This window comes from Phoca vitulina, unplaced genomic scaffold, assembly GCF_004348235.1.
Source record: "Phoca vitulina isolate PV1807 unplaced genomic scaffold, GSC_HSeal_1.0 scaffold28, whole genome shotgun sequence".
Classification (NCBI taxonomy): Eukaryota; Metazoa; Chordata; class Mammalia; order Carnivora; family Phocidae; genus Phoca; species Phoca vitulina.
This window is the reverse complement of record NW_022589731.1, coordinates 15,885,829-15,913,696: the sequence shown is the minus strand read 5'-3', so window position 1 is coordinate 15,913,696 and position 27,868 is coordinate 15,885,829. Positions and strand designations below refer to the sequence as shown.

Below are 27,868 nucleotides of genomic sequence, written 5' to 3'. Positions count from 1 at the left end.
CTTTTGTTGTTCTTCTGGGTAGATTGCTGTGTCTCGGGCTGATACTAAACGAATTGCTTCCCTTCCACGCGCATGTGCTGAGGGTGCAGCGCTTGAGCGCTGACTTCTGTCTGGGCGTTGTTATGACTGACGCATTACCAGGCTGGAGTGAAGGCCCCAGACTCACGGGGTGTCTGGGAGAAGCTCATCTGGGTGCACACACTCCCACAGGCGGTCCTCAGGTTGATGCCAGGAGTCATCACATGGGCCCTGGGGGATCCTTTTCTAGCACCTTCTGGACAGGCAGGGTCAGATGCTGGGCCTGTTTGGCTCTCCGCAGAGCAGGTGTCCTGGCGGAGGCTGTCCGGGCTGGGGAAGAGAAGCTGGCCATCCTTCGAGCTCACACCCAGAACCGTAGACCCGGGCAGCTCCACCAGTCTGGTGGTGCCCGTTCTGTCCCCGTCCCGGCGGGGCTAGAAGAGGGTTAACAGAGCGATGGAAAATCTACCAAAATAACTCGAGAGACCCGGTTCTTCTTTTTTGTTAAGAGTTCTCGGCATGGGCACCAGGCCTTCCCGTGACTGGCTTGTGGTCTGCAGTCTAAGGGTTTCCCTTTTCAGTCACGCTTCCTATCCCAGCCCAGATGAGCTCTGTGGCTGAAGCCATTGCCCTGTGTGTGTTCAGCCAGGGGTGGGGGCAGCCATGCACCAGGTCGGCCCTGGACTGGGTGCCTCGGGGACCCCACACTCTTCCCAGACAGACTCAGGAGGGGTGGCTGGGGACCTCAGGGTGGGGCTGAGCCTCCCAGAGGCCAGCATACCTTCACCCCCCGCCCCCCAACCTGCTTCCTCTCCTCCAGGCCCCTCCCGCCCCCACCTCCAAGCTTCAGGCTACTCGGTACACTTCTCCTTTGCAGAACCACCCAAGATATCCTGGATTCATCTGGAAAACGTGTGTGTGAATGTTCAAGGGGGAGGAGAGACCCAAGTGATTTCTATTTCCAGAGCTCTGCACGGAGTTTGCTGATCAGACTAGTTGGAATTGTATTTTCATGAAGTATTGTTAAAACAGGAAGTGGTTTTCCAAAATTGTTCCTCACGGACAGAAGGGGTGGTGGAAGTGGGGCTCGTGACTTCATGGAGCGGTAGGTCTTTGGAAAGCAAGAAACTCCGAAGTGCTGCCCTGCCTGGATCTCTGCAATGGCCTCCAGACTTGTCCCTTGGAGTAGCCATATTTAGCCTAAGATGTTCCTGTGTTGTTGAGTTGGACATCAGTTAATGGTCCACGGCAATAGTTGATCCAGAAATGACACCATGGCCTGGGGCGTTGATCTCCCACCCGGGTAGTCTTCCTGTATGTACTGTCAAGACTTTCTTTCTGGGGAGGGGGGTAGGATGGTCAAGCCTTGGCCTCATGGCATCTTTTGTCAACTACTCCTTGGAACCAAAATAAGTTAAACTCCCCTCCTTTCAAGCACCAAGTATTGAAGCCTTCTGGTGGTTTCTAGAAGGCCAAATGTTTCCAGAGCCTGGGCTGTCCTGAGCCGAGCTCTGCAAGCCTGTTCAGGGTCCCAGGTGGGCTCTCTGGAGACAATGGCTCTTCTCTGGGCCCCATGAAGCCCCCCAGCTCCCCCCACCCCCCACATCATGGCTCCGTGGCTGCAGATCAGAAGCACTGGTCTCCCGACTTGCTCTGTGGGGTGAGGTACTAGATGAGGCTATAATGTTCAGAGAACCGACCCCCATCTTGGCCACCAGCAAGGTGCCTCCTTTCTCTAGGAGAAAATAGAACCCTCAGGGGATGCCTTGGAGGACCAGGCTGCCTTGTGCAGCCCCAGCAAGGAGGCATGCTCTTTTTAAGACAGAGAGCACTTACCCTAAGTGTTTTTGCTCTAGGTTTTCGCTGCAACCTGAATGCACGTGGGTGTATCTTTTCCAACTGTGCTTAGAAGCATTTTAAGGGCCTGTATCTACTTAGGACTGATGCTTTCCAGCAGGTCGGCACTTGGGACTCCGGGTGGGCAGCGAGCCTTCTCCCCTTTGCTTAGGCTCATATCCCGGTACCAAAAAAATCCCTGTCCTGGAATGTGGACTGACTGGACCCCTAGAGGGGGTGATGTAGCTCACAGGCGTGGACTGGGGCCGGGAGGGTGGGGGGATGCAAGGCTTTGGAGCCAAACAGCCCTCAGTCTCCCTGCAGGCTCCTTGAATAAGCCACATCGCCTCTCCTCTGAGTCCTCATCAGGGAAGTGGCGTCAACAGGAAATGGTCCTTTGCTGGATGATCAGGGGATTAAGGAAATGGGATCATAGCTGTAAAACCCCTAGCATGTGTCTCAGGCATAGTAGGTGCTTGATGACCGGTTGGGATATGTGTGCATGGTTTAACTTGGTTTTTTATCTTTTTTATTTTTATTTTTAACTTTTATTTTATTTTTTTAGAGGGGGAAAGGGCAGAGGGAGAGGGAGAGAGAGAATCTCAAGAAGCCTCCACACCCAGGATGGAGCCCAACGTGGGACTCCATCTCGCGACCCCGAGATCATGACCTGAGCTAAAATCAGGAGTCGGACGCTTAACCGACTGCACCACGCAGGCGCCCCAAACTTGATTTTTTAAATTGTGGTAAAACACTCATAGCATAAATCTTACCACTTAACCATTTTTTAGGGCTCTCATTTTTACTGTTTTAATCATTTTAAAGTATACAGTTCAGCAGCATTATGTACGTTCACACTATCCAGTTCCAGAAATCTTTTTTTTTTTTTAAGATTTTATTTATTTATCTGAGAGAGAGAGAATGAGAGAGAGAGAGCACATGAGAGTGGGGGAGGTCAGAGGGAGAAACAGACTCCCTGTTGAGCAGGGAGCCCGATGCGGGACTCGATCCCGGGACTCCAGGATCATGACCTGAGCCGAAGGTAGTCACTTAACCAACTGAGCCACCCAGGCGCCCCTAGTTCCAGAAATCTTTTACTGTCCTGCAGAGAAACCCCTTACCCATTTGCAGTCGCTCCCCCTTGCCCCCTTCCCCCAGCTCTGGGCCACCACTCAGCCTTCTGTCTCTGTGGATCTGCCTCTTTTGGATATTTCACGTGAATGGAACCGTGCAGTGTTTGGCCTTTAGGGCCTGGCTTCTTTCCTCAGCACAACGTTTGCAAGGTTCCACCATGTTGTAGCGTGTGTCCATGCTTTGCTCCTTTTTATGACTGAAAAATATTCCCTCGAGTCCTTCGTTTGGAGGCTTCACAGGATGGTTCTGAATGGTGCAGACTGTCATTCACTCTGGGCCGGGATTCTTTCTCTCTTCATTTCTAAATGGATAGTGTCGCAATTTCATGACAGGAAATGTGGCTACAGACATGTGGCAGGGGTGGGAGTAGGGGCTAGGCCCATCACGAGCCCTCCCAGCACAGAGCGTAGCCCCGGGGCGGCAGCCAGAGCCCCCAGGGGCGGCGGAGCTGCTTCTGAGTCTGGCTGGAGTAGAGAACTGGGCTCAGGCGGGAAGGGCTGGGCTCCCAGGTAACAGGCTCCCTGTGTCTCCTCCAGATGCAGGAAAAGGCAAAAGAGATCTACATGACCTTCCTGTCCAGTAAGGCCTCATCCCAAGTCAATGTCGAGGGGCAGTCCCGGCTCAATGAGAAGATACTGGAAGAACCACACCCATTGATGTTCCAGAAACTCCAGGACCAGGTAACCTGACTTCCCTGCCTGCCCCTGGATGTGACCCTTATTCCCAGGCACCCCAGAAGCCGTCCCCTCTGGCTGGGCAAGTTGAGGCACACTGAAGGGCTGTGGTTGGTGGACGAGAGGGGACTGGAAGGCCAGGCTCGGGATTTGGTCTGTAGGAGGCTCCCTCAGGCCTGCCTACTTTTGGTCTACACACAGTTTGAACCAGCAGGGTTATCTGTCTTCTCAACCCAGATTAGAAGGGAGGCTGGAGCTATTCCAGGAGCCCACACTGAAGAAGCAACATGTAACTGCTGAAGGTAGGAACAGAGAGAAAATTCTAGAAAGCAAGCACAAGGACTCACAGTGGTAGGGAAACTGGGGCTGTTTTTGTGCAAATATCTAAACATGGCCACCCACTGCTGGTGGCCCAAGGCTGTAAGCTAGTTCATAGTGAGGCTCCTGAATTATAAGGAAAAGGTTAACATTTGGCACTTTATTCCACTTAACACAGGAAAAATTGAGTTTAAAAAATGGACCTATAAGGGGTAAATTAGTTTTCTGGCAGGCTTTTTTATGAGATATGCCAGTGGTAATAGGAAAAGGGACGAAACCGCACTCCAGAGATTTCTTAGACATGAATTTGCAGATGTGACTATTCAGAGTGCACTTATGAAATGTTATCTATACCCTTGTTGACGATGGAACACAGACCAATATCAGGCTTCTCCTGGCTCCATCCTTATCGAGGGAGCAAAAGCCTTCCTTGGCTCACAGGTGCGAATGAGTCTTTAGCTTCATTCAGCAGCCCTCGCAGGTGAGCAAGCGCAGACCCATCTGGAGGGCTTGTGCAAACAGACGCTAGGCCTCACCCCCAGAGTTAACCTTCAAATGTGATGGTTCCCAGGTGGCCTGAGACTTTGCCTCCCTAACAAGTTCCCAGGTGATGCGGATGCTTCAGGTCCTGGCACCACACTCAGGGAACTGGTACAGTGCCTCGGTTGGCCTTTTTTGGATCATCTGGAGTGGGCACAGAGCCCAGAGCCTGTCCCAGCATCCACGGTGCCCCATCTTTGCTCAGAGTGAGATTAGGAACAGTTATTCAGGTAGCAAATACAAAGATGGAAAGTAGTTCAAGAATGTTTTCCAGCTGACACGGTGGAAAGGGCAAACTCCACGTGAATTGAATCCTGAACCAAATTTAGGTGTTGAAGGAATTCCAGTGGCTGTGGGTGACTTGTTGAGGGCTTCCTGGAGGTGGTGGTTTTGAGCCAATGGGAAGGATGCCATGGACATGGATTTGTGGCCGGAAAGGAAATAGAATGTATGGTGAAAATGCACTTCTTGTGTCCATAGCTGCATGAGGATATCTGCCCCACCTGGACCTCTGAGGCATTTTTTTCTTTTAAAGATTTATTCATTTATTTTAGAGGGGGGGAGGGGCAGAAGGAGAGGGAGAAGCAGACTTCCCACCAAGCATGGAGCCCCACTTGGGGCTCGATCCCATGACCCATGAGATCATGACTTGAGCTGAAACCAAAGTCGGATGGCCAACCAACTGAGCCACCCAGGCGCCCCATGGACCTCGGAGTCTTTTAAAAGCTTCCCAGGGTACTTTAAAGTACAGCCAGTTGAGAACCTGGACTGAACCCCCTGTGTCCTAGATATTTTCAATAAGAACAGTGTTTACTGTTCAGGGGTACCCTTCAGTGTCTGATGCCCACTTGGCGTGTACCATCTCATTAATCTCCAGCACCATTATTATTATTCCCATTTTGGTGATGCAAAAAGCAAGGTTCAGGGAGACTCAGTGGTTTGTTAGTACAAAGTCACACAGGGAGCAGGAAGTGCTAGAGACCAGCTGTATTCTCGTCCACCTGCCTGCAAAGACCACACAGTCTCTGCCACGCTCACAGCCTGGGTTCATGGGGGCCCCTCATAGCTCCTCAAAGCCCCAAAAGACCAGCTGGAGCAGAGGGACTGGAAGGGCCAGGCGAATACCGGCAACCCCATTTTCCGGGACCGCAGAAGCCAAGGTAGTAGGGAGGAATGCAGTAGGCAGACGTCACTCCATTTGCCGGAACCTCGGGCTCCCAAGGACCCAGATGTCCTGCAGTTAGGCCTGAAGCATGTCCCCAGGTGGAGCTGGACCCCTGTGACCGGGCACACTCTCCTGGATGCATGGAAAGAAGGAAACACAAGGGACAGAGACCAATCTTTTTTTAAATGACAAAGAAAAAATATATTTTTTAAAGACTTTATTTATTCATGAGAGAAAGAGAGAGAGCATAAGCAGGGGGAGCGACAGAGGCAGAGGGAGAAGCAGGCTTCCCGCTGAGCAGGGAGCCCGATGCGGGGCTCGATCCCAGAACCCTGGGATCATGACCTGAGCCGAAGGCAGACGCTTAACTGACTGAGCCACCCAGGCGCCCCCAAAGAAAAATATTTTTTAAAATTACTTCTATTTACCTGACTATAAAAATCCTACATGCTTAACAAAAGAAGTTTGGGAAATCAAAATATAAAGATGAAAAAATTCATAATTCCATACCTGGAAAAAAACCACAGATAATATTTGATTTCTAGATTTTCCATCCTTCTCGTTCCTGTAAGTACACATGTGCCACAGTGCAGCTCCAAGTACTTAATGTGAAGAAAGCACTTGTGTATATCCTGTTGCTAAAAATTCAGTTACTTGAGAGGGGCGCCTGGGTGGCTCAGTCGTTAAGCGTCTGCCTTCGGCTCAGGTCGTGATCCCAGGGTCCTGGGATCGAGCCCCACATCGGGCTCCCTGCTCCGCGGGGAAGCCTGCTTCTCCCTCTCCTACTCCCCCTGCTTGTGTTCCCTCTCTCGCTATGTCTCTCTCTGTCAAATAAATAAATAAATAAATAAATAAATAAATAAATAAAAATTCAGTTACTTGAGAGGGAGAAAGAGGCACTATCTTCCAAAGGTGCAACAGGGCGGAAACAAGGTATTTGGCATCGGAGCTGATTCCGCAGCGAGTGCCTGGGAAGGGCTTCTGCGTTCTGTTTCCCTTCGGAAAACTCTGCCTCTCAGAAGCCTTGCTGGTAACCATCAAAATGTGTGCTCGGCATGGCCCGTAGTTCTCTGTGCCCCAAAGGTCCCCCTGGAGGGCCCTGTGTTTCTAAGTGCAGGAGTTTGAAGCCGAGAGGAGCATGTTTAGAACCACAGAGCTCACCTAACTCGAGCCCTGCCCCCCTCAGTGGTTCTGGCTGTGCTGAGCACCACTTGGCTCAGACAGAGCTGTCTGAGCACCTGCTTCGTGCTCCCCCTGCACCCCGTTCACCAGGGAGACTTCAGGGAGCCTCAGCCCCTCCTCAGGGGTGCAGCCGGAGCGTAAAAGGGTGGGAAAATCCTCCATGAGCATTAAATTAGATGACCCCACATTCATGCATCTGATTTAAAGGAGAGCTTCTTGGGTCTTCATTCAAGTCCTGTTTATTCTTGGTTTACACACAGTTCTAGCGGCCTCGGCTTCTCAGGTCATGGCAGATTGGAGATGCTGGTGGAGGCCGGGCAGGGATGGGCAGCAAGAAGCGACAACTGACAGGCAGGGCAGAGACAGAAAAATGAAACTAAACTTCAAACCGCCCCCAGCACAGCGATATCTGGAGCCACCGAGTGTGGGGGCCCCCAGCCCCACACACAACCCTGGGGGCATCCCTGAGCCATGGGATGGTGACACCATTAGTGATCCTGATCCCCCAAACCATCAGGCTGAAATTGTGGTTGACGTGTTCTGTGAAGGATTGTGTTAGACATTTTGCTATCTTAAGAGAAGTTTGGGGGCTTAAAACTCCATCACTTTGGAAAATTTATGGAAGTGGAGAGATCGTTCTCTGATTTAACTCAGTTCTGCAAACGTGGCCTGGTTGTGTGCTCCGCACAAGGCTGGGAAGGCCATGAGAGGTGGGGGTTGGACGGTGGCTGTTTCCTTGGAACCTTAGCCTAGAATCAAAGGACAAATTTAAGTTGTGGGAAGCAGGAAGGAGGAGGCGACCTTACAAAGAGTTGGTTTTTTGAATGAATTGCAATTTCCTGCAGTGTCTTTTTTTCTTCTTATAAAAATCCTCTGCTGGCAGGTCTATTTCAGTTCTGGTCGGTTTGCTGGTATTTGTTCTTTCATTCACTCCCTTATGCTACGATCTTGATGGAGAGCCTACTGTGTACCAGGGACCATGCTAGGGACCGTGTGTGCAGAGAAGAAATCAGCCCTCGTCCAACCATGAAGACAGAAAAAGATAAATGCTATGAAGTAAATACAGCAGGTGGTGGGCTAAAAGTGACTGGGAGGGGCCTACTTTGGATCTCGTGGTCAAGGAGGGCTCCCTGAGGAGGTGACTGAGCCCTGAGTGGCAAGGGGAAGCCAGGTGAGAAGGGGGCAGGACCTGCCAGGGAGCGGCAACAGCAAGTGCAAAGGCCCTGGGGTGGGGATCTGCTAGGTGTGTAGGAGGAGGTCAGTATGGCTGGAGTATACAGTCAGTGAGGAAGATGGTAGAAACTAAGTCAGGAGGGACTGGCTGGGGTTAGGCCCTGAAGCTGTGGTAACCAGATGCCGTCTGCAAACCTCCAGTGCCCTGATGTTAAAAAGTCGCTCCCTGCTAGTCACGCCCCTATTTCCTTAGACCTGACGTTTCCCCCTTTCCTTTGACTTTAGAATTTAGTAGCTGTGAAACGTTGGGCAGGATGCAGTCCCTCTCTGTGCCTCAGCTTCCTCTTTGGTGAAATGGAGGTTATGATAAGACGCTTGGGAGGCGAAATGCAGGCGTATCTGTGGCGTGTTTACTCAGGGCCCTCCATGAGTGTTACTGCGCGTGTCCTTCAGAATGTCACATGAAGATAAACTTTAACTTCATGCAGTTCTTAACCGGGGACCATTTTGCCTCCCTCCCCAGGGGATCCTGCACAATGTCTGGAGAGACCTTTCTGGCTGTCACAACAGGGGTGGGGGCGCCACCGGCACCTCGTGGGTGGAGGCCAGGATGCTGCTAAATATAATGCACGGGGCAGCCCCGCCCGACACAGAATTATCCGGCCCCAAGTGTCAACAGTGCTGAGGTTGAGAAACCCCGGCTTCCAAAGCCATGCAGAGTGGCCGTGCCTTGCCCTCACCGAGCCTCGGGTCCCCACCTAGAAACAGCCAATAATGTGTAGCTTTCTGCACCATCGTGACTTCAGGAAGACATTGGGGCTGAGCCTCCTCACCGGTCCCACAGTACTTTCATTGTGCATCTATTTGAAGCTGGGACCCGGCACCTCGGTTTGCAAGTGAGAAAGTTCACCCCAGGGGAAGGCGACCCGACTAGCCCGAGAGGGGACCCCGCGTGGACGCGGGGCTTCCTGTGCACCTGGACCCGTCCTACCGACCTGCCGGCCTGGCGCCCCGTGGGACCCGGCCTTGCCGTCCTCCTCCCGGTCTGGGCCGCCTCTTTCCTTCCACACATGCTTCACAGCAGCGCTGTCTTTGGCCTTGAAAGACCCGCCAGGGCTCTCGCCTTCTCCTTTCCCTCACCCGTCTCCCTTGCCCCGCCGGGCTCTCGTGTACCGCCGGCCTGGCTGATTCTAGCACATCCCTGTCGGTCCCTCAGGCACCGAGTCAGCTACGACAGGAAGGGGTCAAATCGGTCTCAGCAGCCTCACATGCTTTCCTTTGTACAAGAGGTGACAGTGCCCGTCCCTGCCGGCCTTGTCGGCTCGGCGGGGTGAACACACCGGGCCGCTCTGCCACATGGCTGGGAGCTCCAGGGAGGAGGGCCGGCCCAGGGACCCCCTCGGCCGGCACGAGCCGTGAGCACATCCCGTTACCGTGTCATCTCAGATTCTGAGCAGGTTAATTTTAAAAATTAATTTTTTTAAAGATTCTGTATACTTATTTAGAGAGAGCACAAGTGGGGGGAGGGGCAGAGGGAGAGAGAGAATCTGAGCTGAGAGAGACTCCATGCTGAGTGCGGAGCCCCATGTGGGGCTCGATCTCAAGACTCTGAGATCACGACCTAAGCCGAAACCAAGAGTCAGGCGCTTAACCGACGGAACCACCCAGGCACCCCTGAAAATTAATTTTAATTGTTAAATAACTACATGTTCATTGTTGAGAAGAAAAGAAAATTCACATAACCCAGGAGGGTCTGAAGTAAAACGTTAAAACGCCTCAGGCCATGCCTTCCCTCTCCTTCCCTAACAGTAATGCCCGTATGTTTCATATCCTTCCAGACCCTTCCCTGAAGGTGTAAGAATGGAATGCTTTGAAATCTGCTCAGTGACTTGAGATTGTGCCATGTTAATGATTTAAAACACTACTCTCCTCCTAGAAGTGTCTCTTCTGCACCATTCTACCACCTTTCTTGCTCTGAAGCCTCTGGTTTGAATTCCACAGACTAGCCAGATTGGTTCCCTCTGGGACAACGAGGAGATTGGAGGTGATGGGAGGGTCAAGGTCATTGCACATGGCACCTTGAAATCATTGCTTTCTGGGACCATGAAAGAGGTTTGAGGGGGAGCAGGGCTGCTCATTCTTCTTTCTTAAACCTGAGGGATCCCAGTGCCTACACTTAAAGCAGGTTTCAAGTGCTGCCGGGACACTCGCACCCAGGCTTGGTGCTAAGTCTGGTCTGGGGAAGGCAGAATGCAGGTGGCCTTCTCCACGGGAAAGGAAGCCCTCGACCTCTGATGCTTAAAAAAAAAAAAAAATGTAGAAACGACTTCAGTGAGATGTCAGTGCTCCCAGCCACATCCTTGACAGAGAAAGGAACCATGCGTCCGGCCCCTTGTTGGCAGTGCTTTACTTTGAATTTCCCCAGAAACCGAGAAGTGAGAAACACTTCCTTTTTAGACATCAAGAAGGGGTGGGCCGGTGGGTGAGGACCTGGCCGTGGGGGAGGGGCTGCCGTGCTTCCGGGGTCAGGTGGGGGTCCACTCCCTCCCCCACCCCCTGTATCTCCCAGTCCGCAGTGGTGGCCGCGCCCAGGGATTCTGGGTCCCTCCGCCTTGTGGGTGCTCGCTGACATCTGCCCCTGAAGATCAAGTCCAGTTCCGAAATTGGCATTTTCCAGTGTGCAAAGCCCGAAAGAGCAGGTCGTGGGTTTTCATTCAAATGGAAGAAAAGTTGGCTCCCTGCGTCTACCACAGCCTTAGGAGGGATGGGGCGCTGCAGGAAGGATAGTATTTGAAATACTTTGAGTTTTTTTTTTTTTTATACCTTTAAAAAGGTATTTAGGGGAAGAAGGTGGGGTGGGTGCTAGAATAGCTTTTAACTCTCCTCCTGAGTTAAGGCAAAAATAAAATACCTTCACTCCATGTAGAAAGCATGTCATTTGAGCCTTGGATTTGAGTGTGATGGACTCCAGGAAAAAGTGGACCAAGTGCTCCGCTGCTCCGTGTGACAGCACCAGACCCATGGGCCTGTGAGGGGATATCACCCTTGAGCAGGGATCTCTCCTCCTCTGCCCATGTCCACCCTCCTTCTGGAGTTTTGATCCCACCCGGCATGGCGTCCTTCTCTGGCAGCCTGTCTGGGAAGCAGGAGAGAAACTTCCACGGCCTGGCCTGGCAGGTTGGGACAAGGGCTGAGCTGAGCTGCTCTTTGCTGGCTGCCCTCAGACCTTCTTCTGGATGCACTCCACTCAGAAGATGGGGAGACGGTCTTGAACTTCTGTGGTGGGGACATCCCTGTGTGTGCCCTGCCCCATGGCCTCTGATCATTTCATGGCCTCAGGGCTGGAGGGAGGTAGCTCGCTTTCTTGGCACTTTCTATCTGTACGTGTGGGTAGGAAAGCATGTCTGTGGTCTGGGTACGTGGGAAGAGAGCATATTCTAGAAGGTGCAGTTCAGAGATGGTGGCATTTGCCACCTTCTTTCAAGAACCCAGTTCTTGAAGCAAATATGAAATCTCACTACTAAAATTTTCTGCTGCATTAAAGGATTTCTTTTCGTCCTTGCATCCAGTTGAAATAACATGGCAGAGGGGTTTGGAAAGGAGGGAGGATGCTCATTTAGGTCTTTTCATGTTCCTGCTGTCTGAGAGGCATTAAAAGATTAGGCTTGAAACGCACTTACTGGAGACAGTGATGAAATCTTTCCCGAGGGGCCTTCAAGCCTGCTTAAGCGTCCGGTCTTCTCCACGGCCGAGCGTGCTTCTGGGAGGGTGTCCTTTCTTGGAGCAGCAGATTCAGAACAACCTCCAGCTGGAGTTGCCGCGTGGATATTCTCCCTCGCAGAAAGGCCAATCCTAATCAATCAGCGGCCCGGGATCTGGAGAGGGAGGGGCCCTGGTTGTGTGATGGGACCTGGCGCATCGATGCCCGTGGGCAGGAGGCTCCCTTTGCCTGTATCACTGAGAGTTCCACCTCTGGCCGCCTGCCGGAGTGGAGCCCAAGGCAACAATGCTGAATAGTTTATAGTTGAGGCATGCCGCTGACAGATGTGGGGCTGCCCAAACCTGCAACCTGCTGAGCCCCAGCTGTCTTGGCCAAAAAAAAAAGGTATGGAATGCCCCTTAGCTGCCAACTGGGGTTTTCTGCTTCATCGGCTGCCTGTCTCTCAGAAGGACCGTCTGTCTGCCATATCGCTCTGCTCCGATGCCGTCTGCCCATCTGGAGCCTCACCCCTACCCCCGATCTGTCTCCACCTTCTGCTTTCTCTTCCCCGCGGACAACTTGAGGTGTGTTGGAAGGGTGATGCTCTCAGTTCAGGCCCCGTGAGGCCAGTTCTCCCCATCAGAGAGTCCTCCTCTTGTAGAGCCTTCTGGAACACCTAGGGCCATCTCATTGTCTATGCACAAGCAGGAGTGAGCTGAAATCAAGAAGCCGACTGTTAGTTTCCAAGGGCTGTCTTAACCAATGATCTCAAACTGAGTTGCTTAAAACAGAAATCTATTCTCTCAGTTCAGGAGGCCAGAAGTCTGAAGTCAAGGTGTCGGCAGGGCTGTGTTCCTCTGGTAGGCTTACGGAAGACTCTCTCCCTGCCTCCTCCTGGTTTCTGGTGAGGGCTGGCATTCCTGCTGTACCTTGGCTTGGGGCTGCATCACTCTGATTGTTGCTTCTGCCTTCATGTGACCTCTTCTGTGTCCCTCTGTGTGTCCTCTACTTCTTAGGAAGACACCACTTTTTGGAAGATGTCATCGCGAGATCCTCAACTAACCCTATTCCAGATAAGGTCACATTCTGAGGTTCCAGGTAGACGTACACTTTGCGGGTCCCCCGTTCAACCCACCACAGTGATTTTTAGGGATATTTGTTTCCCATTATACACACAAATACACTTTTTTTAAAAAGATTTTTTTATTTTTTTAAGTAATCCTACACCCAACACGGGGCTTGAGCTCGTGACCCTGAGATCAAGAGTCACACACTCTTCCAACTGAGCCAGCCAGGCACCCCCACAGATACACTCTTGAGGAACATATTTGGGATCGTTTTTCATTTTAGCACGTTTTTTAAATTTAGTGTTTAGACATGTAATAATCACATGTTGCATTCTTTCCACGTCTCTTTTTGTAGACTTCATTTTCAGTGACTGCCTCCTGGTCTGCCAGGTGAGTGGCAGGACAGCCTAGCGGTTCGGAGTATGGGCTCGGGAGCGAGGTGGCCCGTGTTCGCATCCCGCCCATCTCTCTTGGGCTGCTATGGCCTGTGTCCTCTCCAGAATCTGATGTCGGAGTCCTAAGCCCCAGTACCTCAGAATGTGACTGTGTTTAAAGATAGGACCTTTAAGGAGATAATGAATGTAAACTGAGGTCATTGGGGTAGCCCCTAATCCAATATGACTGGTGTCCTTCTAAGAAGAGGTGTTTAGGACATAGACACACACAGAGGGAGGAACGTGTGAGGACACAGCGGGAAGACCACCATGTACAGATCTTCCTCGACTCAACATGGAGGTGCATCCTGACAATAAATGGAAAATACTGCAAGTTGAGGATGATATTAAACACATCTAACCTTCCAAACCTCATGGCCGAGCCTGGCCCCCTTGAACGTGCTCCCAACACTTACGAGCCTACAGCTCGTTGAAATCATCTAACACAAAGCCTGTTTTACAGTGAAGGGTTGGATATCTCACATCGTTTATGGAATACCGTACTGGAAGTGGAAACAGAACGGCTGTATGGGAGTAGGATGGTTGTCAGCATGAGCTGTTTGCGCCCGTGATCACGGGGCAGCATCACCAGACAGGATCTGACCGCTTATCGCTGGCACGGGAAAAGATCCAAATTCGACATTCGAAGTATGGTTTGTACTGAATGTGGGTCGTTTTTGCAGCAGTATAAAGTCAAAAAATCGTAAGTTGAACCCTCCTCAGTTGGGGGCCATCTAAACAAGCCAAGGAGAGAGGCCTCAGAAGAAACCCACCCTGCCAACACCTTCATTTTAGACTCCCAGCCTCCAGAAAGGCGAGGAAAGAACTTTCTGTTGTTTGAGTCCCGCAGTCTGTGTTACTTCTTTCGGCAGCCCCAGCAGATGGATACGCTATCCACAGGGGCAAAGCACCGAACCTCTGAGGCCTAGTTTCTTCTCTTTGCAATCAGGTCTCATAGGGTCTCAGGATTTAACAAGAGAATGCTCTGTGCGCGGCCTGGCGCTGGGCTGGAAGGTGCTCTCGGCGGGGTTGGTACCCCCCTGGTTCATTTCGCCAGCCTCTGTCCCTGCACGTTGGGTGGTTTCTGTTCATTCACTGGGCAGGTATTTACTGGACCCCGGTCGTGGCCATTTGCCCCGTGACAAATAAGGGTGTGGCCTGCGGTCAGCAGCGGGGTACGCTGCCTTTGGCCACTTTCTGGAAAGGGATTTTTAGGAGCATTCTCTATCCTCCAAGCCGTTTTCACTGAGCGTCCCCCATGGGGGGCCCTGGGATGGGAGCACCCTGTTGCCATACGCTCCGAGGCCAGTGCCCAGGAGCCCCTTTGCTGGTGGCAGCGATGAGCTATTTAGGCAGCTCGCAGCCCCTGAAAATCACTTTCCTTTTTCCTTTTCCCATAGGGGTCTGATGGCTGCGGCCACCACCTGGTGACTGCACAGCTCCAAGGGGCAGGCGAAGGCCCCTGGCGGAGGGAGCCCTAGCCCGAAAGCCTTCATGGGCATTTCACGCCTGCCCATGGCAGGGAGTGGCCCTTACGCTCCTGTTAAATAGTTGGCAGACCCGTCCCCTCGAGCTGGCTGGCACCCGTGGAGTGCCGAGAGCCTGTGGCCTCTGGGGATCTCCCGAAGGCCGAGTCCTGCCCACCGCCCAGCCCAAGCAACCCCCTGCCCTCTGTCCCCCGCCTCCTCCGTCCCGGGGTGCCTTTTTCTTCTCTTCTTTGAAGTGTGAGCCTTCGAGCTGCGGCAGGCAAACAGGATGTCCCACTCCCACACGCAGAGACTTCAGACGAGACACTTGGGTCGAACCGCATCCTGCTGGCAGTGGTGGGTCCCATCTGCCGCGGACCTGGCGTGGGAGAGGGTGCAGGGCTGAGAGCAAGGAGGGGTCCTCACGAGGTGGCTTTTGTGAGTCACTCGGAGCCTCGCTCCAGCCTCCCAGCTAGGTGGGCATGTCAAAGTGCCCTCTGGGAGCTCCGTGCCTGGAAAAGCTGAATACTGCAGGTGGTGAGGGATGGTCACACCCGCACAGCTCATCTGTGGGAGGCCTTGGAACGATAATGGCATTCCCCGTCCCCCGCCTTGCCCTTGGCTCCGATTTTTGTGTTTTCTGGGAGGTTTTGTTGTTGTTGTTGTTGTTGTTTTAAAATGAATGATTTCTCCAAACCTCAGCAAATCAGTCTAGGATTGCAAGATTGCTGAAAAAGAGGTGACGGCCAAGGAGAGGCACAAGGTGGGGACTTACGGAGGCGTGCTCTTCCTGAACAGCTGCAGATCTGAGGCAGGACTGGGGGGACACCCAGGGAAGGAAGGGCAGGCACTAGTGTAAGAGTTTAAGGAAAACACAAAGTCCTAAATCTTTCCCTGAGCAGTGGACTCTGATGATAGCAGAATGATTTAGGCGCTTCTCTTTGTGGGTGAAGCCGTCTTGGGGGAAGGAAGGTACAAAGGCAGAAGGTTCCAGGTCTCCCATCCCCCTGGGAGATGTTTTGAGTCCTTAGACTCCATCAGACATTCGGTTTCAAAATAGTTTGCGTGTGTGTTGGGAGAGGTTGAATTTAAAAGGTGTCAGGGTTTTACCACCCACTTGATAACCCCTCCTGGCTGTGAGTGACATTCTAGACACCTCTGGAACTTTCCACTTGTTGAGCCCATCGTAGTGCAGGAAGCGAAGATACCAGGGTGCATGGCGTGGATTTTTCATCTGCGGAATGTCCTGAAAATTCAGTTGAAAGGTTTGAGAGAGAGACAAGGAGGAAGATTTCTCAAGAGACTGTACTCCACAACAGCTGGAAAATGCTTCTCTTTTCTCCACCGATTTTGTAGGGCAAGGGAGGAGGGTGGCAAAGGATCGGGTAGGAGTGGGGGAGAGGGGATGCTGGGAATAGGGACCATGGCTAAGGAGAGGGGGCAATTCTCTGAGGACCTGCGGTGCACGAGGCAGCCCTATAATCCAGGAGACTTAGGCTCCATCAGGGGTCCTCCCCTCGTACCTGCAGAACATTCCCGAGAGTCATTGCTTTCCCAGAGCCGTGCTCCTGGGCTGAATGAGTGTGCGGGTGTCCACACGCTGCAGCCAACTGCTCCTTTAATTAGGGCCTGTTCCCAGAGCCTCTCCTCACTAACACGGTCGTGTCACTCCCCTGCCTGCATTAAAGAAGCCCCATTTTGTTTCTTGGTAGAATAACAGGTTTATTTGAGATCTTGGATGCCGGACTTCTGGGGGGTTCTTAACAATACTGGCATCATCTGAGAGGACAGTGGCCTTTCCGATAACCACCCTCCCTACGGAATGGTTTCTGTTCTGCCACCTCAAGTTTCTGGAGAAATACGTCCCTGTGTTATCTATTCAAATAAAGTAGAGATTCTTAATGGACCTCTTGATACAAGGGTATGAATCAGTGCTGTGTGCATTTATACTTCCAAGGAAGATAAAGGTAGATGCGCTCGTGTGGCTATTATATTCCGTTGAGACGGTCTCATAATTACCAAAACCATCCAGGAAATCTTCCTTGCCCAGCACATGACTTACTTGCTTTGTGTGTTTTGCACGTAGTTGCCTTCTTGGGCACATGATAGGTATTTAATAAACATTTGATAGAATGACTCATGGTCTGATTAGCCTCAACTTTTAGACTCTTTTTTCCTTTTCTCCTTAGATCTTCAACCTCATGAAGTATGACAGCTACAGCCGCTTCTTGAAGTCTGACTTGTTTTTAAAACACAAGCGAACCGAGGAAGAGGAAGAAGATCCCCCCGATGCCCAAACTGCAGCTAAAAGGGCTTCGAGAATTTATAACACATGAGCCTCCGAAGAGCTGGCAGGACTGGCGGCTTTCAGAAGCGAAGGAACTCCCTCTCAGGACCACGCAGGGTTTATAATTGCTTTGTTATCTGTAAGGACTGAAATGTACAAAACCCTCCCGTGGGATATGTGTATTTTATTAACTGCTTGACCAGTGAGTTTTGCATGATGGCTAATCTTACATAAAAAAACAAATAGCTTTGAAGTTTTAGTTCACATACACACACACGCACAAGCACACATAAGCAGAAGAGTCCTTAAACACTGGATACTTTGAGCATTTTGTAATTTGATTAAACGTCCTCTGAGGCCACCAGGTGAAACTTAGAGCCACCTGTTACCTTTTAAGTCTTTGCCCGGCCTCTGGGGGAGGGGTCATGCATGTCCACAGATTCACTTGGCAAATGAGCTCGAGAATGAGTTGATCTGACAAACTCAGGCCCCTGGGAGTGTCGTCTGTCAGGCGCCTTTTGGTTAAATACTTGTCGAGAGTAAGTTCAGGGCTGGGAAAAGAAAAGTCATCACTGACAGCCTCTACAGATTTGGGGAGCTGTGTATGAGCGCCCTCGGAGGGTTCTTATTTCTTATGTGTGGGTTTGTCCTGGTTTTGCCTACGGTCCGTGACATGTCATGCAACACAGATAAATAGTTCTTCTTGACAGAAACAAGATCTCAACCAGGAAGAAAGATAAATGCAAAATCACTCAGGGTCCCTGCGACAACGCAAGGTGGTGTTGAATGAATTGGCCCGTGCCGATGACGGAGTTGGGGGGATGTTCCGTTCTCCCATAGCCCGTCTGGGGACACATTGGAACCCTTTCTCCTCTGCCCTACCCTTTACTGGACTTGTTAACTCCAGGCTTGGCACTCCAACGAGGGGAAAGAAATGCTCTTTGAAAGTCTCTTCTTCGGTGGAGAGGCTGTGAGTGAAGCCCTGCTTGGCCAGGGCTGTGCCAGCCAGCCCAGGTTACCCCCCCCCCGCCTCCCCTTTGCGAGCAGAGCCCAAGGTCAGGCATGGTTCCCTTCTGCTGCTTGCTCCCACCATCTGCTGCTGCCAGACCTCTCCAGCATGTTTGCCAAACCTTCAGCTCCTGTTTGTACAAACAGAGCAACCAGACTGTTACTTGTGAGCTTTCCCACTCAGACTTTTCCATTTGCAAAATTCCCTGATGTTGAGGGGGACTGTGTAGTTTATTAATCACACCAGGATAGTTTTGAGAGAGAAGGGAACGGAGTTTAGTCATTACGGGATAAGGGGCAGAGACGGGTTCTGTTCTGAGTGAGCCAGTTTGCGACGATGACCCTCCCCTCACGTGAAGCCCTCTGCTGTTCCCCTGATTCCCCAGCGTCATTGTCCACTTGCTGTGGTCGAAGGTTTCCTGTCTGTCCATCTCGGGCCTGGGGAAGGGACGGCCTTCAGGGAGCCATTCACTGCTGAGAACCGAGTCACCCGACCAAGCGTTCATCAGAAATGGCAAATGTTTGATCCCCTTACGGGGGTTCCCTGCCTTCCCCAGGACATCCCAGACAGGCCTTCTCTCTGCCTGGGACGAGGTCTTGTCGCTGAGACGGACAAGCAAGGGACACGCCATCCTCTATTTGCAATTTGCAGTTTCCTAACCAGAAAAGTGCAGGGCTGCACCACCCAGCGCACCGTTGTGGAGGGAGGGTAACGGGGTCACCAGCGAGCTGAGCAAGCGGCTCGGTGCTCCCTTTGGAGAGCCTTGTACGGGGCACTGCAGCTGGGCCGGGAACCCTCTTACTGGGCTCCGAGACCCTTTAGAGTGGTGGCCGCTTTATAAGTGCTTGAATAAAGGAAACAGAGCCAGCCAGGAGATGGTCTAGCAAAGGGAAGCCGGTCACGAAGGAGCTGCCTGGAAAGCTGGGCGCCAGGGGGATGCGAGCCACGGACATTTAACGCGCGCTCCCGCCACTTCCTCTGGCTTGCCCCCGCCTGGCTGCCCACCCTCCGCCAACTGCCAAGCTGAGGCCTGGACAGAACTCAGCTTCCTGAAGCTACTGCGGAAGCAAGCCGAAGTGTGGGGAATCCAGGCAGCCAGATAGACGCTTCCCCCAGCTTTCACCCTCACCCCCCTGACCACCCCCGTCTGACCATCCAGGCACGTGTTGATTAGGATCTCAGTCGTGTCTGCAGGGGGCCAGTGACCAGGCTGGGTGCCAAGATTCCCAGGGGGCGGGGGGCAGCCGCGAGGAGTCATGCGCTCGTGGCATGCACAGGTGGTACCAAATGGAGGTTTTGTTCTCACTCAGGTGTGGGGAGGAGATCGGGAGATGATGACCACTGCAAAGGGAGTTTGTGACGGGTCCTGAGAGGAAGGGCAGGCCGTGCCATGCAGAGCTGCCTGGGGCTGGGGAGCAGAGGGAACAGCGGGAAGCTGTGGGCAAGGGCATCTGTTGTGGTTTCCTTGGGAAAGGCCAAGCGAGGTAAGCAGGCGTGGGGTTGGCTGGTTTGAATCACCTCCCCAGGCTCTGGGGCCCCGGGGCTGTCCCTGGTTGTCCGGTACCTGGGCCCAGATGATGAGGGCAGGTGGCCCGGAGGGTGAGAGCCCGGTGAGAACCTGAGAAAGGATGTGGTTGGGAGAGGAGCTCTGCATCGGTTAGTTAGCCCCAGTGGTGTGCTAGCTCTAGGAACTGGCGAGCCCTGGGAAGGGCATCCCTCCAGGGTCAGCAAGGCCCCTGATGTCAGAAAAAAAATTAAAAAAAAAATGCTTAGTACAACAGTCTGTGGGGTCTCACACTCCCAACCTGCAGGCCATAGATGCGTGTGACAGGGCAGGTGTTTTAAATCTTTCCATGCAAATGCCTAGGACAGAGCGTGAGTGTCTGCACCAGGTGGCTGCAGGCCCCGTCGCTCCCCATTGCCTGTGCAAGGCCATTCACACACGCTCTGCCCACTGCAGGGTTTGTGTCCTGAGCTCGCCTTCCTTTGTGCAGAGGGCACGGCCTGGGTGGCATTTTCCTCTGTGATCTCGCAGTCCTTAAGGACACCCCCGCATCCACTCTCTGACCTGGCTGCCTTTCCAGGAGGGGGCTGTGGTCCATGTCCTCTGCACGGTCCTCACTGCCCTGCCTTCTCACGGACAGCTCTCCCTCCTAGGCATGGGGGGCACCTAACCTACATGCAGAGCCCCCCTTCAAGTGCTTCTCTCTCACTGCCTCTTACACCAAAGCTTAAAAAGTAGGGCAACTAGGGGCACCCAGGTGGCTCAGTTCGTTAAGTATCCGACTCTTGAACTCAGCTCAGGTCTTGATCTCAGGGTCATGAGTTTGAGCCCCACGTTGGGCTCCATGCTGGGCGTGGAGTCTGCTTTGGAAAAAAAAAAAAAGTGGAGGGGGAGGGGAATAGCTACTTCCCCCATTTTAGAGAAGGGAAACAAGAACCAGTGAGCTGAGTCAGACAGGAGCATGCCTGTGAGTGGGAGAGTCTGAGGCTGGAACCAAGCATTCTGGCCCCTGATCCCAGCTCCCTTTCAGGCCCGCCCTCTGCCTGGACAGAGGCTGAATGACCCCCTGCGAGATCCCAGGCCAAATACTGGACCCAGGAGTGACCAGCACCGACCCCCCACCCCGGGAGAGGGGCCACTGGGACGTGACTGGCTGGTTATGCCCATCTCTTCAGTTTGCAAGCTCAGTTGTTTTATCTTTCCCCTAAATATCAGGACGTCAGGCTTTATGTTGACTCTGGGGAAATCACTGCTTCCAAAAACACGAGAATGGGTGCTCTGTTCTTGTGAGCATAAGCTTTTCCTTCCAGTCTCAGGTGACTTCTGGGAAGTGAAGAATTAGTTTGGCCAAGTTTCCCGCTGTGGTTTTGCTCACAAGGACACAGGCCCCTTCCTGTGTTACAGCATCGAGGCCTGACGAATTGGTACCCACCGCCAGGTCCCGGCTCTGAATTTGGGAGCACGCTTTGTTTATGAGCTTTGTAAACTGCTAGGCAAGCACAGTCATGACTCATAGTGTCTCATTATTTACCTTCGTTCTGGCTGCAGATGTTCTAGAACGTGCATTTATTCAAGTGCTAAATGGTCTTATTGTACCATTAGCGTCCAGGTTTTTTAAACTTGTGCTTCTTCCCAAGGTTGGTTGCATCCAAGGCAGTGGGCACTGAGGGAGGGCTGGCGCCGGGGTGAGGAGGGCAGAAAGCTCATGCCGGGGGCAGGATCACTGCCCAAGTGGCTCCCAGACCCTGGGCAGAGCAGGCTAGTTCTCCTTGGATTCCCACAGGCTCTCCACGCTTTGTGAGTCCAAACTTGCTCAAGCAGAAACCTGGGGGGCCACCATCTTGGTACCTCTGAGTGAGGGGCCTGTGGGTCGTGCCCTCCCTTGGTGCTTGGGGGGGGGGCGTTCATGGTGCTGCATCCGTCTGGGGATAGGGGGACCTTGGCCAATTCCCACAATGCCCCCAGGTAGGGGCACCTGGCTGTAGCCTAAGAACCTCCCCTTTCCTGTACTTCTATGTCTGATTCATCAGCTGGTCCTCTAGATTCTCTCCAAAATCGAGCCCAAATATGCCTCCCCATGTCCACAGCCCGGCCCCAGCCAGGCCCAGCTGCCTCCCTCCCCGCCAGCCCCGAAGCCCGAGACAGCCTCCCGATGGCCCGTCCTCCGCCCTGCACTCCTGCTCCCCAACGACACCCAGCAGCTATCTTGTAAAAGCACAAACCTCCCCGTGCTGCTCCCCTGTGCAAGCCCCTGCCAGGCCTTCCTTGTTTGCAGAAGAAAAAAATCAGAGGCCAGGAGAGCCGAGCCCAGCCCCCCTCACCTTCTGCCCCTCCACGGCTCCCGGACCTACTTTCTGATCCGAGATGCTGCTTTCCACGGCTTCTCATGGGCTGTGCCCTCGTGACCTTGGTGTGGCTGGCTCCGTCCCTGGTGTGAGGCCACATGTTAGCTCCTGGGAGGGGCCTTTCCTGAGGACCCCGCTAAGCTGTCCTCCACCTGTAGGCCCATTCCCAGCCCCTTCGGAGCCTGGCACATGACTATTTATCTGTTACAGGTTTGTGACCTCTCTCCCTAAGGAACAGGACCCCTGTGTTTCACTGTGTTCTGGGTCGTGAGCCCAGTGCCCGGCCCAGAGCAGCCACATAGCCCCAGGCTCTCCGTAAATGCTTCCTGAATGAGCGAATGAAATGCCAAATGGATCAGCATCTTGAATTTTGGTTGATTTCCTGCACAGTCTGGCACCTTGCTGTTGCCCATGGCTAATGGCCAACTCTTGTGATGGTCATAAAAATGCAGAATTGGGAGGATGGGAGAGACCCACCATTTCCTGGGTGCCTCCCAGAGCTTGGGCATTGGGTGAGGCCCACTGCAGATGGTAGGACACTTCCACTGTACCCCGGGGGAAATGCTCTTCAGAGGCACCAAACCTGGACCACGGCTCATGGCTGATAGTGGCAGGATTAGAATGCAGGTCTTTCAGACCCCACAGGACACTGCCTGTCATGGTCCTGAGTGGGGCCAGATTTCAGCTTGGGCCAATCTTTGGCCATTCCAACTAGAGAAAAGAGAATTTCCTCTCTGTTCTCCCAGGGAGAAGGCCACCACCCAGCCGCTCTTGGCCTATTCTTCCTTTTCTTTTGCAGGACATGCAGAAGGGGCTTTGCCCCAACTAGGGAAGTAAGAGTCAAATGCTCCTTTAAATAGACCGGTTTTGTATTTGCCACCAGTTTTTTCCTTTAGTGATACATCATGACCATCTTTCTATGCCAGTAAACATAATTATACACCATCCCCCAAAAAAGTCCAGTTTCAAGATTATCTAGGAAAGATAAATGTTTCCCTTGTGCTAATTCCAGTACGGTTTATATGCTGTTTTGCAACACGGGCAAACTGTTTTCTTCTTATTTAAGCATTTAAACACTGTTTTTTAAACTGTTATGGCATACAGAGCGCCTAAGAGTAACAGATGTCTGCTTGATAGAGATGTTCCCAGGAAAAGAATTTGCTGCTTCTTGGTCTCCAGAGGAAGGATGCCTTTGCAAGTATGTGGCTTTTGGTCCACATGCCCCCCCACCCCAACCCTCCTAAAAAGAAGGGGGAAGAAATACAGTGCTGTAGGCTGCTTGATAAATACCTGCATTCACAGATCCTGATGATTACAGAGGGGAGACCCTGATCCCCCAGGAAGGCTGACCCTGTCCCTCCCAGAGGGAGCATTTCTCTGAATTTTTCTTGGTGGGTGATCTGGAGACATGAAAATGTGGGTCCATTTTTACCTTCGCATGCCAGGGAGGAGTTGCCCTGGTGCTTTGCAGGATGGCCAGGGCGCCCCAGAGTCCTCGAGGCCGAGGAACCCAGCAGGATAGCCTTCCTGAAGTTCCTGGCTTGGGCTCACGGGGGAGCTAGTGAGCTGTGGAGGGAGAGAGCAGTGTAGGACCCTCTGAAGCCCTGGGCCCCCCCCCCCCCCCCCCCCCCCCCCCCCAGCCCCACCCCCGCAGGTGCACTGCAGTCCTTCCTCCCCAGGTCCAGCCCTAAAAGGGTTTCTGTGCCAATCAGCTTCAGAGAGCACGGGCCCAGGGACGGGGCAGCCCTGGAAATACCACGTGTGTGTCAGCTGACCAAGGCCACCACCTTGGCATCCAGGTGTGAGTGGCACCGAGGCTGAGACTAGGCAGGAAGGTGGGGTAGCTGCTCTACCTTTCCTAGCTCCCACAGTCCCAGGGCTGTTCAGGCAGGAGCACGAGGCCCTTTCAGGCTTGCACTGAGGTTTTCTTTCTCTTTCCACTTGTTCTTGACCCCCCACCTGTCCCCCATGCCCCTACCTTGGTCTCTGCTGGCTCTAGAGACCCCAGATAACCCCCCCCCCCCCGCCGGGGCCATCAGTGGGAGACTGTTTTCTTCATTTCATTCATTTCTAAAGTCACTGCTAATTTTTTTTAAACCCTTGGTAACAATGTTTTGATGCGAGTTTATTACTTAAAGAACTCTAAGACTTCATGCAATAAACTGCCTGCTACTAAAAGTTATATTAACAACGAGATCAAGAAATGACTGTGTGTACAGAGGCTTAAAGGTTTAAAATAGTGGAGCTATTAAGTCTCTCCCTCTCCCATGGCTGGATTTTAAAATATATCTCCAAATCCCCATCTTTCAGCTCTGGTATTTGTTCTGAAATGTAGTTATTATTTCTGAAGCTGCCAAGATAAGACGCTAAAATTTTACTCTTTCTTCCCCTACTCTCTGGAGTGATTATTTGGGGGGGGGCTTTTTTTTAATTGAGATAAAACTAATGTTCAGTAAAGTAGACAAATCTTAAGTGGGCAGCTCAGGGAATATGGAAGCACCACCAGCATCTGGGGTAGAGTTTTTTTTTTTTATGATTTTATTTATTCATTTGAAACATAAAGATACAGAGAGAGAGAGCATGAGCAGGGGGAGGCAGAGGGAGAGGGAGAAGCAGGCTTCCCGCTGAGCAGGGAGCCAGACGTGGGGCTCGATTCCAAGACCCCGGGATCATGACCTGAGCCAAAGGCAGACACCCAACCATCTGAGCCACCCAGGTGCCCCTGGGGTATAGTTTTTAAGGGGCATCTTCTTAAGATGCCCAGGAACCCACAGGAACATTGACCTGAGCCCTGAAACCAGGGGGGCGTCGAGGAAGCCAGAGTTCCCACCTTGCTTCTCTTCCTTCCTACTTTCCATATTTTATGGCTCTCAGCAGATGGAGAGCGTCCATGCCCTGTCCCCAACTCCTTGTCTAGCTGCACGGAGTGAGAACCGAGTGGCCTCTCTTCCATGCACAGAGCTCTTTCAGACTTTCTTCTGATTCTTTGCCATTAGGGAAATCAGTAACGTGGCAAAACCTTTAGCAGCCAAGGTGACATTTTACCTTTGTACAATTTTGTGGCAAATTTGGGAGGGATTTTCAGGGCACTTGTCCATGTCTTTACAGCCCAGCTTCTTCATGCTGACAAATTGTTTCACTCAGCTTATCACTAAACCAGGACTTAAAAAAAATGTTTTATAGGAATAATTTCAGAATATTTGTAAAAGTTTAATTATGATTATAATAAAATTATCGTCTGTACGTAATAATTATTGACACTCTGCCATGTTTCCTCTATCTGTTCATATTTTTCCCTGAAAGATTTTTTAAAAAATTAGGATGGTTCACCTAAAAGAATATTTATTACACCTAATAAAATGAACAGTTATTCCCAAGATCCTCTAATACCTACTCCATATTCAAACTTCCTGAGCTAAAGCATACTTGGAAATGTCCTTTTTCCAAACCAGGATCCAATCGAGGAGGAGGCATTGTAATGTCTCTCAGTTAGACCAGTCTCCCTATCTTTTTAAGTTTTTAAATAATGAAGAAGCCAGGCTAAGTGTAGTGTAAAATGCTCTACATTTTTTTTTCATTTCTTGTCTCTTCCTGGTGTCATCTAACTTATATTTCCTTTGCTTCTGAGGAGGAGAGAACACCACCTCTCCTGACCTTTCCCGTGAGCCCAGAGGCTCCTGAATTTTCTCAGTTCACGATGCCACTGGTGTCTCAGGAAATTTCACAGTGTCCCAAGGTTACACAAACAAAAATTTATTCCATTTATTAAACAGGTCCAAACAACTTCATAAGCATTTTTGTCTCACAACTTAGCAGCTGATTAGAAAAAAAAAAAAAGAAAGAAAACCTAACACAAATGGAACATTTACAAGAATAGATCTGTTTCATTCAAAAATAACCAAGAATACTTACTAACGGAATGTGTGCACCTGTTCAGAACCCCCCCACAGTTTCTCAGATCTTGGAATCGGATTGACGCCCCTAGTCCTGTCCCACAGTAGTTTTCGTATGGGACTTTTTGTCACAGCGACCCCCAAAAACCCAGCTTTGCGAAGATAGGACTCCATGGAAAGGAATGTAGCGTGATCTAATGTTGAAACTGTGAACTAACTTGAGCTAATTCACGGCATCGGCTGTCACTGTATTTCCCCTGAAAATGTAGAACGTTCTAGGGCACTCCTGTTGGTTTGCTGTGGCATCTGTGGGGACTATGGGATGAATATAGTCTCTGGTAACTTCCTCTGCAAGTGTTCCAAGTTGTTTGAAGGCCACGTGAACAAGGACAGGTGTGTCTCAGCTAGGTGAACAGAAACACTGCCTTCTAACCTAGAGCTGCGCTTCCTGTCTGCTTTGCTCCAGAAACATCTGGGAAGCGTATTAAAATGAACACTCTTGGAGGCGCCTGGGTGGCTCAGTTGGTTGAGCGGCTGCTTTCGGTTCAGGTCATGATCCCAGGGTCCTGGGATCGAGCCCTGCGTCGGGCTCCCTGCTCAGCGGGGAGCCTGCTTCTCCCTCTCCCTCTGCCTGCCGCTCTGCCTACTTGTGTTCTCTCTCTACCTCTCTGTCAAATAAATAAAATAAAATCTTAAAAAAAAAATTTTTAAATGAACACTCTTGAGCTCACTGCCCCCCCAGCCCCCCCTCCCCCGCCCTGCCCCGCATAATCCAAAGACCCTGTGTTAGGACAAGCCTTCTAGTTCATCTCTGACACAGAGTCCACTCACAGAGAAGAAAATGGGGAAAGATGGGAAAATAGTCTCCTCCAACAGAGCCTGGGTCCTGCTCCAGCCAAGAGAGTGAGTTTGGTGGCCTTGTGACTGCTTCTCACTTCTCTCAAGCCCAACACCGGGTAAACACAGCTCACGTGACAGTCCCCGAGCTCTGCGGTGTGTGGGACCCGGAGATGAAGAGGCCCGGCCCGGCTCTTGAGTTCCCCCAGTGGGGTAGGGGGAGAGGGGTGCAAATAATGTATCTTCAAGGCACCACTTAGGGTCAGGGGAGATTTAACTTAATGGTGTTGGCACAGTTTTCCAGGGCTATTGACTGATGCTACCTCGTATTTTCTCCTTCCCATTCCATAGCAAATAAGGCCATTTCCCCCAAATCTCGGTGGGGGGAGGATCTGGGGGCTCTTTTTCTGAGCAATTATCGACATTCCTGGAGTGAATGATTTAAAATTCTAAATGGAAAGGTTGGGGGGGGGGGGTCTTTCTAGGGTTTCTTTCCTCATTCCTTAATAAGTTTATATCCCATAAGTTTACACAGTTCTTTCCAGCTCACACATACATCATGTCCCCTGAAATTAAAAGGCTGGCTGTGCAGCGAGCGTTAACCCCGTCCTACAGACGAGGAGCCCCGCGGCCCCGCGGTAAGTGGCCGGCTGGGCCTGGCACCTGTCCTCGGCTGCAGCTGGGGCAGCTGTTCCTTCACCCTCTGCACTGAGGCGACTTCCCGGTCCCCTGCTCACGAACAGTTGCAGCTGCAAATCCGACAAGAAGCCATCGGAATTCTGATTGGTCAAGGTTCAATCATGTGCCTTAAAAACATTCATCTGCTCAAACATTTTGGGCATGTCTGTTTCACTAGGCACTGCGTGGACACTTCTGGGTCATCTCTTTCGACTTCCTCCAATCCCCCATAGGGAGCCGGCTCTGTGGGGTGGGAAGGTGCAGAGCCTGGGCAGTGAAGGGGGCCCTTCAGGAGGATTTGCTCAGGAAGAAGCCAAGCAGCACGTGCTCGGCCTCAGGAGGCAGGAGGAGAGCACTCCCCTCCCCCCATCTCTGGAGACACTCAGGCAGAGGCCTGGCACGCACCGGTGGAATGTGGCCTGCCAGGGCATGTGCAGATGTCACTGGTGATTCACTAGCTGACCCTTGAAGCCTCTGGCAACTCTGAGAGGCCATGGGTTTATGTTCTGGAAGATGCTTCTCAACAAAGACATGAACTCACATCTTCATTTTCACCCCGAGGGAAAGCAGGAAGTGAGCTTAGGGGAGATTTACGACAGAAAGAATAT

General features: G+C 51.9%; 1 protein-coding gene across 2 annotated transcripts in view; it reads left to right on the top strand.

The window, feature by feature from the left end:
- The window catches only part of RGS10 (regulator of G protein signaling 10), a 39,923-nt gene extending 20,873 nt beyond the window's left edge, over positions 1-19,050 (top strand). The window contains exons 4-5 of one of the 2 annotated variants that reach the window (XM_032423379.1): positions 3,525-3,668; positions 16,897-19,050. In XM_032423379.1, the coding sequence (XP_032279270.1) occupies positions 3,525-3,668; positions 16,897-17,043 (291 nt within the window). In that variant the 3' untranslated portion in view covers positions 17,044-19,050. The remainder of the gene's footprint in view (positions 1-3,524; positions 3,669-16,896) is intronic. The other variant, XM_032423378.1, reaches the window with a different exon arrangement.
- The last annotated feature ends 8,818 nt before the right edge of the window (positions 19,051-27,868 follow it).